Genomic DNA, 14,878 nt, shown 5'->3' with positions numbered 1-14,878 from the left:
AAGAGAGACTCCGGCGTGCTGTGATGGGCACGCAGATAACGCACAAAGAGAAATCGATGTACTCAAATACTACACTTCCACATTGAGAAGACTGGACTCCCCTCTTTGTTCTAAGGCAGGCTCGGTGACCTGTACGACAGGTACGAATCGCATTATTATTGCCTCGCATCTGCATGGCGATCGACACCTCACATGCGGCAGGTCCGCAACTTTTCGCCCTGCCTGCCCCCTGCCCTGCAGAAGAAGACTGTGAAACCGCGCCGGCGTGTTGTAGAAGCCTGTCAAGATTGTCCAAGTGGAGCAGAGGAAAACGTGGTCAGCCTTGGCTAGGATCTACAAGCATTATTTCTTGACAATGTCGAATGCAAGGCACTGCCATCTTCTATCACTCTCATGTCCCGAACCAGGTATCCTTGTTTTCGCTGCAGCTGCATCATGCGTTGCACCCGATGCGCCACGAAGCAGTGCGCGCAGTATCCGCCAATGATGCTGCCCAGAAGTACTCTTCGACGATGCTCCCTACAACATCAGGTCTGACTGTATATGTGAGAACAGTGCGTTGATGGTCTATACTAAGGCGAAGAGTTTGCACTACTACATGGCAGGAGCTCTCACAAGGCCTTCGCATGCGAGGTTGTGCCGCGTGCGATTGCTTGTGAAGACCCGAAGGATATGCTACTCCTCCAGTGGCTCACCAATCATCAGACCATTCCACTCTACGTCCGTTCTGCATCACCCACTCTACATTCCGTCCGCTAACCAACCACCGGGGCTCCCAACGCTAGACTAGACAAAGGCTTCGCTGCAATCGATTTACTATTTTGAATGAAGAACGTGCTGTACTGTACCAGAGCTGTGTGCTCATATCCTCGGGTAGTGGAGTCGCGGTGCTCGAAGCTCTCTGCGCTGTAAGGCCCAACAATCTAGTGTATCCTCGTGCCGTGTTCAGGCTTCCCCTATTGTTATAGCCACAAGAAGGATTTTGACGGCCGAAGTAAGACCCAGCAAAGTGTCGCTGATGGCATCGCACGTATTGTTGGCATGGGAAGCTTGTTCGTGCGTATGGTGGAAATCAGTCGGCATGGAGCGGCTGGTGGGTGGAAGAGTAGGAAAGAGTGTGCGAATCATATCTGGCCCTTGATATCGACGCCACGGAATGCAGCAGCTCGTGCTCCTTCGAACACAGCCATGGCCTTGCCGGTCTGGAAGCGGACAGTACCATGCTCTTTTCTTTCAACAAATGGCTCACCACCATGTAGGCAGAGGAACTCGAGGCATTGTCGTTGGGTAGCATCCGGGTCTTCTGGGCCCTCGTCATCGCTGCTGAAGGCTAGCTCTTCGGCGAGGTAGTTGAGACTGACATCTGGCTTGTATCTGTAAAGGTGTTAGCGACTGTCAATAATAATTGGTGGGGGCTGGACGTACGCTCTGCACATGGCAGCCATAGCAGCAAGTCGTTCGCGCTGGATGATCATATCGAGAAGATACCCTCCCATAAAAGGTGCCGAGAGATACAACCTAAAGAATCTGTGGTAGTTGCCCGAAGCAAGTGCTGACCGTACCTGCAATGCGTGCTTCACTCCCGGTTTCTGCTTATCTGCTGAGGTTAGATCCGCCAGGACATTATTCATGTCGGTACGGTTACACGTATAGATGATGTAAAGGATGCGATACGCGATGAACTCTTCCGGGTTGCCGCCCAAGTTCATCTTGTACAGTGTCCGCAGTTGCGTCTGACACTGATTGTACTCACCGAGGTCCTTCATTTCTAAGGCTATGCGAGCGTGGCATTCGTAGACTTTGACGGTGAGCTCGTTCTGGATGTGCTGGACTGTGAGATCCTGACGCATTGACTTGAGCTGGTCGCACGCAAAGTTGTAGTTATGCTCTTCCCTCCATTTACGTCGGATGTGATTTAGTGCTTTCTCAAGAACTGCAAAGGGTCGCACAACTTCAGGTGATGGGGGTGCTGTGAGACGAAAGTAACTTTTCTCGATGGTCTGGCATGTTCCCACGAGGGGTCCAGCTGGCTCGGGTGAGTCGTCACGAGATGATAGATAAGGAGAGGGTTCAGGTGTGGTCATTCCGAAGCGCTGCTTGCGCTTTGCCAGAACGTCCGAGTCGGCTCCAAAGCCGTTCGCATGGAGTAAAATGATCTTCTTCTGTTTCTTCTCCTGCGCCTTGGACTTTCCAGACATCCGGTCTTCCAGATTTCCTTTGTTCTTCTTCTTCCACGGTGGGGTGATGGCGTCCTCTTCTTCCAGAGTGGTCTCTACTTCATCGTTCTTCCGTTTGTTGAGCTGACCAGCCCAGGCTTGGACATTTGGTGGTGGCAAAAGAGAGTACAAGTTAGCTGGGACAGGTATCGCTCCACCATGAAATGCGGCCTGTTCACGTTCCGCTTTGATCAAGACCTGTGGCAAAGGGTATGTGCTCCAATCTATAGTGTCAAGCTGGCGCGCTTCTGCTGCCTTTGTGATGACGTCCCTCAAGCGCTCTGCTACGATCGGTCCTTCTATTCCTGGTATCATACTCTCGGGATCAAATGCTCGCCCAACATAGCCGCGCACGGCAGGCGGCCATGCTTGCTTCTGCGGTTGAGCAGGCATGAATGGTCTTTGGAGAGTCTGACGTGCTGCGACAGGTGTGTACGCTGGCGCGGTTTGCATGATTGAAGACGCTGCAACAGGCGGCGCTGGCATATATGGCAGGCTCATCAGACAGAGACCCGAGCGTGCTGAGTTGTTATTGAGAAAAGATTGCGCGTGAACAGGAGTATGATGGTCCTGCTGTTCTGCTCGCGAGATGTGGTTGTGCGTGTGCAAATGCAGGAGGTGAAGCCAACGAAAATGGTACTTTGAAGCGGTCACTGGTGAATTCCGCTTATGTAAGTCGTCACGTGCACCAATCTCGTCTTCAACGACAAACCTTGCGACAACCATACTACGTATCTCTTATCGAACAGACAAAAGTGCCCTACCGACACGAGGAAAAGTGTCAAGGAAAATCTGCTTACATCTTGTGTGCCGGATTGCTGGAAACGAACCATCATAACAGTGCAACAAGCCGAATTCACGTACCGACAGGCAGGCAGGCTGCATGAATCGTCACTCCATCGATACACCTTGTTCAACCTAGATGTCTGCGAATGTTCCTCCGCCAGCTCGACCTCACCACCGCGCTTCGGCCGTCTCTTCACGATGACGAAACTCTACTCTCTGTACAGGACGGCGTGGGTCTCTACGAAGGCAAATTCAAGATTTCTCACTACCAGAATGGTCATGCCTACCTGACGTCGCACAGAGTGTGCTACGTTGACAACGATGATCCTCGGAAGTACTCGGTGGCTGTCGATCTTAAGGAGATCGAACGGCCTGAATTCTCCGCCCGCTTTCTGAAATCATCGCCAAAGATCACGCTCTTCCCGAAGGCCACAAGGCGAGGCGTACCGGCTCTTCGGAGCCCAGTGCCTCGATATGCTTCACCAGCGGATGCTCTTATCACACCTGGAGCGCCGACATCACGTCCCGCTGCTTCGCCAGCGCCTCCATCGACACGTGATCTCAACGCCACTTGGGTATGCAATGTCTGTGGCATGTCAAACGCGGTACCCAGGAACTTCGATCCAGCTACTGCAAACCAGCATACTCCTCTGCCGCCTTGCCAAACATGCGGTGTGAAGCCAGAGCTAGCTCTTATACTCAAAGCATCCATCTCCGCCATGAGCAATCGACCTACCTCACAGACACCTGCAGCCTTTGCTAAAAATGGTGCTGCTGGCAGCTCACCCTTATTCCCAAAAGCTATCAATCAATGCCCGAGGTGTACCTTCCAGAACGATCCATCACTGAGAGAGTGTGAGATCTGCGGAGCTTCACTCACAGCAGCCAGTATTATCGCATTGCAAGATCTCAACCATGGACGGACAAGACCAGAGTCGCCAGGTCCGACACTGACCGGCAGCATCCTGGACGATGATACTATAGAGACAATCAAGTTCTCCTTTAGGGCTGGTGGCGAGAAGCCTTTCCTGGACAGACTGAAGGGTGCTCTGGTGCAGCGGAAGTGGTTATTGCAAAGTGCTCCTCCAATACCAAGGCCAGGGCTCAACTCCGCACCCACTGGCCCAGGACCAGGTATGTCTACGAACGGACAGAGCATGCCTGCCACACCACCACCACGAGTAGTCGGCATCGCTGGCCTTGAGAGGCGAGGCGCAGAGTTACGACAGAACAACCAGACTGTAATAGGCACCGCTTTCGAAGACATCGAAGCCCTCATGACGTCTGCAAAGGAAGTCATTGCGATGGCTGAGCAATTCGCTAAGCAGAACGGCAACGACTCAGTTGAAGCACGGAATCTCCTATCAGACTCTGCTTCCGCACTTGGTCTGGTAACAACGAAAGATATGCTAGGCGCAGGCTCAGCATCAGAGACCCTGTACGTGACAGAACTCGCACGCAACCTAGCGGAATTCCTCACAGATGATCGGCGTGGTGTGCTGAGGCGGGAAGGCGGCATTATGTCTCTTGTAGATCTGTGGGCTGTTTTCAATCGAACCCGGAATGGCATCGAACTGATCTCACCGCTAGATTTCGAGAAGGCGGCAGATATGTGGGAGAACTTACGCTTACCCATCCGACTCAGGACGTTCAAAAGTGGCCTGCGTGTGGTGCAGGAGTGTAGTAGGACAGACGAGAGGACTATCTCCAGCTTACTAGCATGGCTCCGGGACGCGCAAAATTCGAGTGGACTGCCCCTTGAGCAGACTTTCGGCATCGGTGTTACAGCACAGCAGACAGCAGAGCGATTTGGCTGGAGCGTTGGCGTTGCGACCGAGGAGCTGGAGATGGCGGAGGAGATTGGAGCACTGTGTCGCGACCAGAGTCTGGATGGTATCAGGTTCTGGGAGAATCACATCATGAGTACTTTTGGGGAGCAGAAGACGACTGACGCCGCGGCTATGTTGAGTGGGATAAGAATATGAATGTACATACGAATGGTCGACATATCAAAGATTCAGATTCGCCCCCGTCTGTCGTCCCTCTCAGAGATCTTGAGCGAATTGTGGAGTGTCAGGTGAGGCTTGAAACATGCAAAGACAAGTACTGGCAAAATATACGTGATATCCTGCTACCTCATGCAAAATGCATAATACAAGTCATGCAACCCGGTCTCAGCTGACCACAGCTTCCTGTACCCAAACGCCTTTTTCGTGACCCCTCCAAATATCCTCATCGCCCAATCGAACTGCCGATACTACTAGGCGTCCACGTACTAACCTTACTACTAACCCAACTCCCACCACTGCTCATCCAACCCGGCATACTCATTTTGCTCGTCCAGCCCGAGCTCCGACTCGACCCACTAATGACACTCTTCTTACTACTCCTATTCGCCCACTTCAGCTTCCCCTCCGCAATGGAGTGGATGACATTGATGAGCATGAATGTGCTGGATCCGATCGCACGGAACAATGCCAGACCGGCTACAGACCAGAGGATGAATTTCAGGTAGAAGTTGCTCTTGATGTGCGTGCCGCTGTAGGCTTGTGAGACGGCCATGATGAGGATGGCGTTGCAGGTCAGCCAGACAATAACGACGTAGGTTCGGACGGCGCGGTAGTAATCTTCTTGTTGTTGAGACTCGCTCACACCCGGTTGGGGCACTTCGACGCGGTCGCGGAGGTTGCGTAGGGCTTCGTCGTAGCCGCTGTCGATATCGAGTTGTTCGGAGGGCATGTCGAGCTCGACTGTACCGTTCTTGCCGGAATTCGCGGCTCCGAGATCTTTCGTGATTACGTTGTCGCCTTTGGTTCCCCAGGTCACGTCGTGCGCGTTGCAGAAAGCGTAGACTTGTAGTGTGCAGATGTAACTCGGTAGTAAGGCGAAGTACTGCGCTGAGCTGGTGAACATGTGCCAAGGGTCCAGGTATAGGAAGCTCATGATGAAGTACAATCCAATGGTGGATAGACAGGATACGATCATGTTGGTGAAGAGATTGTTGCCGAACTGGAGGTTGTCCTTGTCGGTCAGCTGCCTAACGACGATATAGATCGACGCGAACGTGGTGTACACCATGATCACAGCGAAAGTGATCATCGAGCCTAAGAACATCTTCTTCGCTCCCTGCGGTCTGTTGCCCATGGAGAGCACGAATTGCATCATGATCAGGAGCACGCAGACATAGTTGAACAAGCCGAAGACATATTTGCCGATGCCGTGGCCGAAGGGATCCATCTTCGGGTCACCAAGGGAGCCAGCGACAAAGTAGAACGTCAGGTAGAAGTTGCCGAGCGAGAAGAATGTGAAGAGCAAGCTGACGAACTGGTAGATGAATTCGATATGGAGCAGGATTTTCCGTGCAATGCTGTGGTCGGTGCTCCAGATCTGACGGAAGTGTAGTAGCGAGTATACTGCAGCGAAAAAGGCACCGTTGAGCCAACGACGACGCTGGGAGATGAACTCTGGTACTGCATCCGGGACATCAGTCTCACCAGTCGCAGCCTTGACATATTTCAGCACCCATCTCTCGTTACGTTTTGCCACCAGCTCCCAGCATAGAATACGATCCTCGGCAAGGTACATGTTCGCGGTGAAGACGTCTGCGTCCTGTCCATGTAGTGTTTCGCCTTTGAAGTATTGACTTAGCGGACCGTGACCGTTCTCGTCGTTCTGTAGAGCATGGTACCTGTAGGCACTCAAGGCACCAGGTAAGACCGTGATATACCCAAAGACTGACTCCAAGGGCTTGTCAAGGATGTTGGACATCTTGTACTCGAAGTTTTGAGAGGCCACCAGGGGATTCAGAAGCTGCAACCACGCTTTGCCCTTTGCCGCCTTGATCTCTCCTGCTGCGCCCGCCACGCTCGAGTCGCGGTCGAAGGCCTTCCACAGGTGATACAATGAGTCGTCTCCAGGCTTGGTGCCGACATCCAGCAGGATGCACACATTTGGTTGAAGTGCTCGTCCGAATGCATTGAAGAACCAACGATGGCTGTTCAGCTTCTTGGCATTCTTTTCTTTGAGGCAGAAGATCATCTGGCAAGGCACAATGCCTTTTTCAGCGCCCTTGAATCTGAGGTCGGCGTCGAGGGAAACTTGAGTCGTGTATTCGTAGACGTGAGCAGTGACTTCGCGCTGGTTGACTGTATTCTTGGCGATGCCATGTTGGTAGCAGCCCATAGCGGCGATGGCATCCAGTGTCCGAGGATGCACTTTCGCTCGCCCATCCGAGATGATACAAACCACGATCTTCTGCCAGCCATCCTTGCCCCAGGTGCGCGACTTGGCACGACTACAGAAATGTGAAAGGTTGCGCATGACACCGTGCATCGTCCGAGTAAAGTCGATCTCGTTCTCATTGTACATTGTGATGCAGATCAGCAACTCGGTCTCTCTGCTAGTGAAACCAATGTTCTGCCTCAGCTTGTAGCCTCTGTCTTGAAACTCATCTGGATCGCAAGTCACAGCAGTGTAGCGCATGTGGGTGAACTCGACATCGTCTCGTCGTGGCAGGAAGGAGTATAATATTGTCGGAATCTTGCACTCCAAAATGAGCTCGCCATTGATCAGTCTGACCTCCTTTGTCGCCATCTGAGCCTGTCTTGCGCCTCTACGCTCTTGCTTGCCTGTAGGCGCCGGACCATAAAGTTCCGCATCTTTCTCATCGTAGATACTATCGGTGACCGTCGAGGTCGACACGAAACTATCGTGTGGCCTAAGCGGCGGGCGTGTAGGATCGCTGTCCTCATCATCTAGTGTCTCCTCTGTGGCGACAGTTGCTGGGCCAAAAGGATCGTCTGCATCAGGCTCGATCGAGACGCTCGATGTTGCTGGCGCACCTTCACCCATGTCGAAAGATGGGGGTCTCCCACCCGCAAAAAGTGGCTGTGGTGGGAGTGGTCTCCGAGGAGAGCCATAGTGTGAAGAAGGCGTGCCTGGCCGAGGCCCACCATTAATGTCTGCTGGCGCGTATGGTACATTCGTGGCAGGTGGCCGACTGTAGTCCACAGAGCTTCTCAGCGGCGAGAGTGGGCGGCTGGGCGACTGCGAGCCTCTTGACGACGGTCTGTATGGCGAATATGCTGGAGCCTCAGCGGTAGGAGGTGGCATTTGTGGAGCGTTGTCGAGAACTGAGCCGTGTCTGGAAAGCAGCGGCGCAGATACGATACTTGGATCTAGTATCGTGCTCGGAGGTGTCTTATCCTTGCTCTTGAAGCGGACCTTTGCTGTTCGTGTACGAGGGGCAGACGGTCGTGCGCTGGAGAGATCGCTTTCGACCTCTCGTAGTAGACTGCTCAGGTCACTGTCGTTGCCTGTCACGCGCGTGGCTTGTGGGATGTCCTGTCGGCCTGTCTCGCCCGATAATCGATGTTGAGCACCGGAGAAGAGATCGTACGGCGAGCGCTGAGTGGGTGAAGGTTGTGCGGGCTGGTAGCTGCCGTCGTCGCTCTGAGTCAGGAGTCGCATGGACGAGCCATTATTACGGTTGGCATAAGGCGTGTCGTCATTATCTCCAGGGTAGCCTGGTGGAGGGCCGTAGCCGTCTGGTGCGGCCATGTCGTGGTGGCCGTAGAAACGAGTGGAATGCGTACGCGGGGACCGTCTACTGATTTGTTTAATCCTTCTCTAGGCTTGCATGATTCGGTATGTTCGCATGTAGCAGTCTAAACGATGATAGTACTCCTAGTGTGGCGGTGGTATCGACGACTAATGTATGATGTTGCAATGCCTGTTGTGCCAACCAAAGATGAGCCGTTGAAAGGTCGGCAAACAACAGTCCGGTCGGCCGGGGCAACCAACGTCGACCCCACAAGATCGACCGTAGCGCGGTTCTGAGAATAGCCTTGTGAGAGCAGATTAGATGAAACATCAAAGTTGCGATACTAAAATCAGTGGCGGCTGCTCAGCCATGAGCACTGGTTCGAGCAATTGCAAGATGAGCAGCAGAGCACTGCTACATGGGCAAACAACATCGTTTTCATGGGCTCCAACTTCGTCTTTCCCAGCGGCAGACTGCAAGATGATCCTACGGTCTTCTTTTAAATGCGCTTGTGCCCACTAGATACCAAGACTTCTAGCCGAGGGACTTATTGTAACAGCGACGACGAGGATGGCGGTGAGGACACAAGGCGATGAGTATGGGTCACGGGTCCTTAATGGCGAGGTGGAAGACGAAAGCAGGTCTAATCCTGGTTCTACGAAGAGGCGAGCTGAAAACGTCTCCTCCTCTACTTTCCAGCAAGACTATGAGATTTGGTCCGACTCTGAATCCTGCATACTTCAGTCCGCGTACAATGGAGAAGTCGTTCCTTGATATTCGCTCCGAGTCTTTCGCCATGGACATTTACAGCAAGAAAGGCTTGATCAAGCAGAACGGCATCCGCCTTACTGGCACAGCGCCGTGTGACGATGACCCCTGCCTCGCCGACCATCACGCCTCCTGCTTCTCCGTCATAGCATGTGCGATTCAAGATAGGCCCTCCATGGAAGTTGTTGTTACATGCGGCTCAACGGTACGGCAAGTATTTGTTGAGCGCTATGTGGAGAGTTCCAAAAAGGGAATGTGAACTACATCGGCGGCAAAGATGTGAGCGTATAGCATAAGCGACATCCTGAGCACACTGATCTCCCTTGTCCGCTATTAGTAGACATGCCAAACCCTATTCATGCGTTGGTCTTCCAGCTTATAGGAAGTGGTTAGAGGACCAGGCACGACGGAACCCAGACCGACCGCCAAATTGGAAAATTATCTGTCCCAACAAGGCCGAAGGATGCACATCTTGCTCCATGATCAGTGAGCTGCCAGAAAACATGCGAAGCATAGTTGTCGGCATAGCAGCCGAGATGATTCGAAGTCCAAAAAGCAGCGATTCGGGTTACACGACCTCGATCAGCTTCCATACGGCCGTTTCGCTTGCACGAATGCCGCCGGCGGCTGCGATGAGATCTCTTTTAGTCCGAGGTCAGCTGAGAGGCATACCGAACGCAATGATTGTGTTCAGAGCGCGAGCTCACCAACGGCTAGAAAGCCTAAAACGAAGCATCCTCCATCCGAGATGCTTGCCGATGGGAAGTTTGTCTGCCCAAGTCGAGGACAGAATGGCTGCTCAAAGACTATTACGAGCCAATCTGTAGCCACGACAGCCTTGCCTATCCTGATCTCTTTAGCACTCTTGCCTAGTTGACTCGCGCCCTCTCCGTTCACTCGACCGTCCTTACCAATGTACCGGCCTTCAGAGTAGCGCTTTGATACCACAGTCTCAACGGGATCCGGGTGCATGATCCAACATTGACACAATTGCGGGGCCTACGATGGCGCGGTCCTGAGAAAGCTTAGAATAGCAAGTTCAGATGAAGTATGGAAGTTACGACACTGAATTTTTTAGTTTTCGATCATCTGCTGCGCAACGCTGGCGAGAGACTTCCTTGCTTCGATATCGTCCACGTCACTTCTTCCCAGCCGCTTGGTCATACTTCTCTCCGAACGACTCATACCACTTGTCGACCACTTGCTTGCTTGGCCCGGCACCCATAACGTCCACGTCAGCCTTCCACTGCTCAATGATCTCGTCCATAAACTCCTCGACCGTCAAGGCCGAAGCATTCTTGTCCTTCTTGTTGTCGTTCGGGTCGGCACGCTCGCGATGCAAGTCAGTACTCACGCTGGGCGGCGCGATCTCGATGACACGAATATTGTGGCCACCCTGCTCGAGCTGTGTACGCAGATTCATGGACCAGAAGTGTACGAAAGACTTTGTGCCGTTGTAGACCTGGAGTTCATTAGTCGGGCAAAGATCACCGATGGCCTCTACGGTACCTACAGGATTTAAGATTGAGGTGGGGATGAAGCCTAACACCGAGGATACATTCATGATCACGGCGCCGGGCTTTGTCTTGAAATGAGGTAGGAGGCCGACAGCTAGATGCATGGGGCCGTGGACATTGATGTTTATCTCGTTGTCTGCCTTCTCCAGGAAGTCCCTCGGCTCCATATCGTTAACGGACAATGGTCGCTGCACTCCTGCATTGTTGACGAGGCAGTCAAGATCTGGATGTTCTGTGGTGATCTTCTTGATGAAGTCGGGTATAGCCTTGATATCGCCGGTGTCCAGGACATAATACGAGCTCCCTTTTAGTTGTTTCTGAGCCTCTTGTAGCTTGGACTCTGTGCGACCACAGATGATGACTTTCTTGTTGAGGGATGAAAAGTACTGTGCGATGGAAAACCCGATGCCACCGCCGCCACCAGTAATTAGTGCACTCTTGATGTCGAGAGTCTTGATCATGATTTGGTCAGCAGTGCCGGTATGCAGGCGCCAAGATGTTCTCTGATTTCTGGTCGAGATTTAATGGTAGACATTGCCCTACAGTAGTGCAAAATATGCTACTTCCGTGGCAATCCTAGCCATGACGATATCGTGTCGTCTGAATGCATGATGCCTATGGGTCTAGCCTACCGCCGACTTTAGCTGGACGTCACTGTAGACATACAGCAAGAGATAGTCATGGCAGTCGAGACAGTTTCGGTTCAGCTTCTGGCACTTTGAAGTGCATGTGAATTGATCGTGGTTGCTGACGATCACATGTAAAGTGAGTAAGTACAGGAGAGTTTCAAGCCGTCTGGAGATGCCGTCGTCAGAGCAGTTTCCAGTGCCGAGGGCGTGCCTCGGCATGGAGAGCATGGCAGCTGTCAGAAGACCATCTACTTACCTTCGTGCCCTTCTTGCTGCTTACTTGCTCGTTATTGTACATATCGAGTAGGACTAGTCTTATAACATGGCTGAATTACGATATGATGGTCAGACCGTAGTTGTCACGGGATCCGGAGGCGGACTGGGTCGAGCGTATGCCCTCTTCTTCGCCTCGCGAGGAGCCAATCTGGTTGTCAATGACTTGGGAGGTAGCTTCAAGGGCGAGGGTGGTGGGTCGGCGGTAAGTATTTGCTCATAGAGAATGGCTAGAGAATCCCACTGACATAGTCGTCTGCATGAATAGGCCGCCGACAAGGTCGTCGAAGAGATCCGATCAGCTGGAGGCAAGGCCGTCGCCAACTACGACTCTGTAGAGAATGGCGATGCCATCATCCAAACCGCCATCCAGAACTTTGGCCGCATCGATGTCCTCATCAACAACGCCGGTATCCTCCGGGATATCAGCTTCAAGAACATGAAGGACCAGGATTGGGATCTGATCATGAAGGTCCATGTCATTGGTGCATACAAATGTGCTCGTGCTGCATGGCCTCATTTCAGGAAACAGAAGTATGGACGGGTGATCAACACTGCTTCCGCAGCAGGCCTCTTCGGGAGCTTCGGTCAATGTAACTATTCGGCTGCGAAGCTCAGTCAGATTGGATTTACGGAGACTCTTGCGAAGGAGGGCTTGAAGTACAACATCATCTGCAACGTTATTGCGCCAATCGCCGCTAGCCGGATGACTGCTACGGTTATGCCCCCGGATGTGCTAGATCTGCTCAAGCCAGAGTGGGTGGTACCACTTGTCGCCGTCCTTGTGCACAAGTCGAACAGCTCAGAGACTGGCTCAATCTTCGAGGTTGGCGGTGGTCATGTAGCCAAGCTCCGATGGGAGAGAGCGAAAGGCGCACTGCTCAAGGCCGACGATAGCTTCACACCAGGCGCTTTGCTGAAGAAGTGGGATGGTGTCAGCGACTTCTCCGAGCCCAGCTATCCCACTGGACCAGCGAACTTCATGGAGTTACTGGAGGACGCCCAAAAGCTACCACCAAACCCACCTTCAGAGAAGATCGACTACAACGGCAAGGTCGCACTTGTGACCGGAGGAGGAGCTGGGCTTGGGAGGATCTACTGTTTACAATTCGCGAAATACGGTGCAAAGGTCGTGGTCAACGATCTCATGAATCCCGACAATGTTGTATCTGAAATTCAGAAGCTCGGCGGGCAAGCAGTCGGTGTCAAGGCCAGTGCTGAGGACGGAGATGCGGTCGTCAAGGCTGCCATCGATGCGTACGGGCGTATCGACATCATCGTCAATAATGCTGGCATCTTACGAGACAAGGCGTTTGCCAACATGGACGACAAGATGTTCCAGCAAGTGCTGGACGTGCATCTCCGAGGCACCTACAAGGTCAGCAAAGCCGCTTGGCCATACATGCTCAAGCAGAAGTACGGACGCATCGTCAACACAACCTCCACCTCCGGCATCTACGGTAACTTCGGCCAGGCCAACTACGCTGTGGCTAAGTGTGGTATCCTCGGCTTCTCCCGTGCGCTGGCACGAGAAGGTGCGAAGTACAACATCAAGGTCAACACGATCGCACCGAATGCCGGCACGAACATGACCAGGTCGATCATGCCCGAGGAGATGGTGCAAGCTTTCAAGCCAGATTACGTAGCTCCAGCTGTCCTGCTTTTGTGCTCAGACAAAGTACCTGAACCAGCTACTGGTCGTCTATTCGAAATCGGCTCTGGCTGGGTTGCTGAGACCAGGTGGCAACGAACAGGCGGTGCACAGTTCCCCATCGATGTTCAGCTCACGCCCGAGGAGGTTCAAAAGAACTGGCAAAAGATTCTCAACTTCGACGATGGTCGTGCTGATCATCCCGAGGACCCTGCTGCCGGAACTGAAAAGATCATGGCAAATATGGAGAACAAGGTCAACGCTCAGGCTAACAACTCTTATGGCGGACCTGAGAAATCTGGCAACGAGCATTTGGCAAACATCGAGAAGGCTAAGAAGGCGAAGGCGGAGGGCACAGATTTCGCTTATGATGAGCGGGACGTCATTCTTTACAGTGAGTGTAATATGGTCAAAATCGATTGGCGCAATGCTAACTTCACCAGACATCGGCGTTGGTGCCAAGCGAACAGATCTACCTCTCGTCTTCGAGAACGACGACAAGTTCCAAGTCCTGCCAACGTTCGGTGTCATCCCGACATTCAACGCGGTCGCACCTTTCAGCATGAGCGAGCTAGTACCGAACTTCTCACCCATGATGCTTCTGCATGGTGAGCAATACCTTGAGATTCGCTCGTTCCCTATCCCCACCGAGGCCGTCACCACTTCATACCCCAAGCTTGTCGAGGTGGTCGACAAGGGCAACGCCGGCATCATTGTGACAGGCTCCACGACCGTCGACAAGAAGAGCGGGAAAGAGCTCTTCTACAACGAGTCCACCGTCTTCATTCGTGGTGCTGGTGGCTTCAACGGTCCCAAGAAAGGCACAGATCGTGGTGCGGCGACACGCGTGTACAAGGCACCATCCCGTGCACCTGACGCTGTGGTCGAGGAGAAGACGACAGAAGACCAGGCCGCGATCTACCGACTCTCCGGTGACAGGAATCCTCTGCACATCGACCCCGAATTCAGCAAAGTGGGTGGCTTCAAGACACCTATCTTACATGGGCTATGCTTCTTCGGCTTCGCTGGTAAGGCTGTGCTGAATACCTACGGTCCATATCGCAACATCAAGGTACGGTTTGCAGGTGTGGTATTGCCTGGCCAGACTCTGATCACGGAGATGTGGAAGGAGGGTAACACTGTCATCTTCCAGACGAAGGTCAAGGACACAGGTAAGCTGTGCATCGCTGGCGCAGGTGCGGAGTTGATGGATGGTGGTAAGAGCAAACTGTAGGTACAGGTAGCTTCGCAAGGATGTCTGTGTAAATGTAAGGTAGCTTGGAGTCAAATAAGCTGTGCAAGTGGTATTCATACCAACTCCTCTCCATTTCTGAAATCACGTCTTGCATTGGGCTACCTGGTAAAACGGGCCTATCTGCCACCCTGCGAACGATATGATTGTATCGACAGCTTGCGAAGACTCGATTGTGACGCAAATTCTCCTGCGGCAGACTGTTCTCGCCGCTGCCCTATAAGTTGTGCCGAGCCGCTATCAT

General features: G+C 52.8%; 5 protein-coding genes across 5 annotated transcripts; 2 read left to right on the top strand and 3 right to left on the bottom strand.

Annotated features, from left to right (window-relative positions):
- Positions 1-1,124: 1,124 nt before the first annotated feature.
- LTS14_009851 (uncharacterized protein) lies at positions 1,125-2,669 on the bottom strand (the record flags this gene model as incomplete). The annotated part of the gene is made up of 2 exons (XM_064842530.1): positions 1,125-1,374; positions 1,426-2,669. 2 exons carry the CDS (start codon positions 2,667-2,669, stop codon positions 1,125-1,127), a joined length of 1,494 nt encoding a protein of 497 aa, XP_064689924.1.
- Positions 2,670-3,148: 479 nt separating this feature from the next.
- On the top strand, positions 3,149-4,987 carry VPS36 (Vacuolar protein-sorting-associated protein 36; the record flags this gene model as incomplete). The annotated part of the gene is made up of 1 exon (XM_064842529.1): positions 3,149-4,987. One exon carries the CDS (start codon positions 3,149-3,151, stop codon positions 4,985-4,987), a length of 1,839 nt encoding a protein of 612 aa, XP_064689923.1.
- A 247-nt stretch (positions 4,988-5,234) lies between these two features.
- Positions 5,235-8,561, bottom strand: CHS2 (Chitin synthase, class 2; the record flags this gene model as incomplete). Its single annotated transcript, XM_064842528.1, has 1 exon — positions 5,235-8,561. One exon carries the CDS (start codon positions 8,559-8,561, stop codon positions 5,235-5,237), a length of 3,327 nt encoding a protein of 1,108 aa, XP_064689922.1.
- A 1,889-nt stretch (positions 8,562-10,450) lies between these two features.
- Positions 10,451-11,290, bottom strand: LTS14_009848 (uncharacterized protein; the record flags this gene model as incomplete). The annotated part of the gene is made up of 2 exons (XM_064842527.1): positions 10,451-10,774; positions 10,826-11,290. 2 exons carry the CDS (start codon positions 11,288-11,290, stop codon positions 10,451-10,453), a joined length of 789 nt encoding a protein of 262 aa, XP_064689921.1.
- A 490-nt stretch (positions 11,291-11,780) lies between these two features.
- On the top strand, positions 11,781-14,616 carry FOX2 (bifunctional hydroxyacyl-CoA dehydrogenase/enoyl-CoA hydratase fox2; the record flags this gene model as incomplete). Its single annotated transcript, XM_064842526.1, has 3 exons — positions 11,781-11,936; positions 12,000-13,776; positions 13,826-14,616. The coding sequence occupies 3 exons, from the start codon at positions 11,781-11,783 to the stop codon at positions 14,614-14,616; spliced, it is 2,724 nt and encodes a 907-aa protein (XP_064689920.1).
- Positions 14,617-14,878: the final 262 nt, after the last annotated feature.

Source organism: Recurvomyces mirabilis, assembly GCF_035927965.1.
Source record: "Recurvomyces mirabilis strain CCFEE 5264 chromosome Unknown scaffold_34, whole genome shotgun sequence".
Taxonomy (NCBI): Eukaryota; Fungi; Ascomycota; class Dothideomycetes; order Mycosphaerellales; family Teratosphaeriaceae; genus Recurvomyces; species Recurvomyces mirabilis.
The sequence above is the reverse complement of the archived record's forward strand: the minus strand, read 5'-3'. Positions and strand labels throughout refer to the sequence as shown.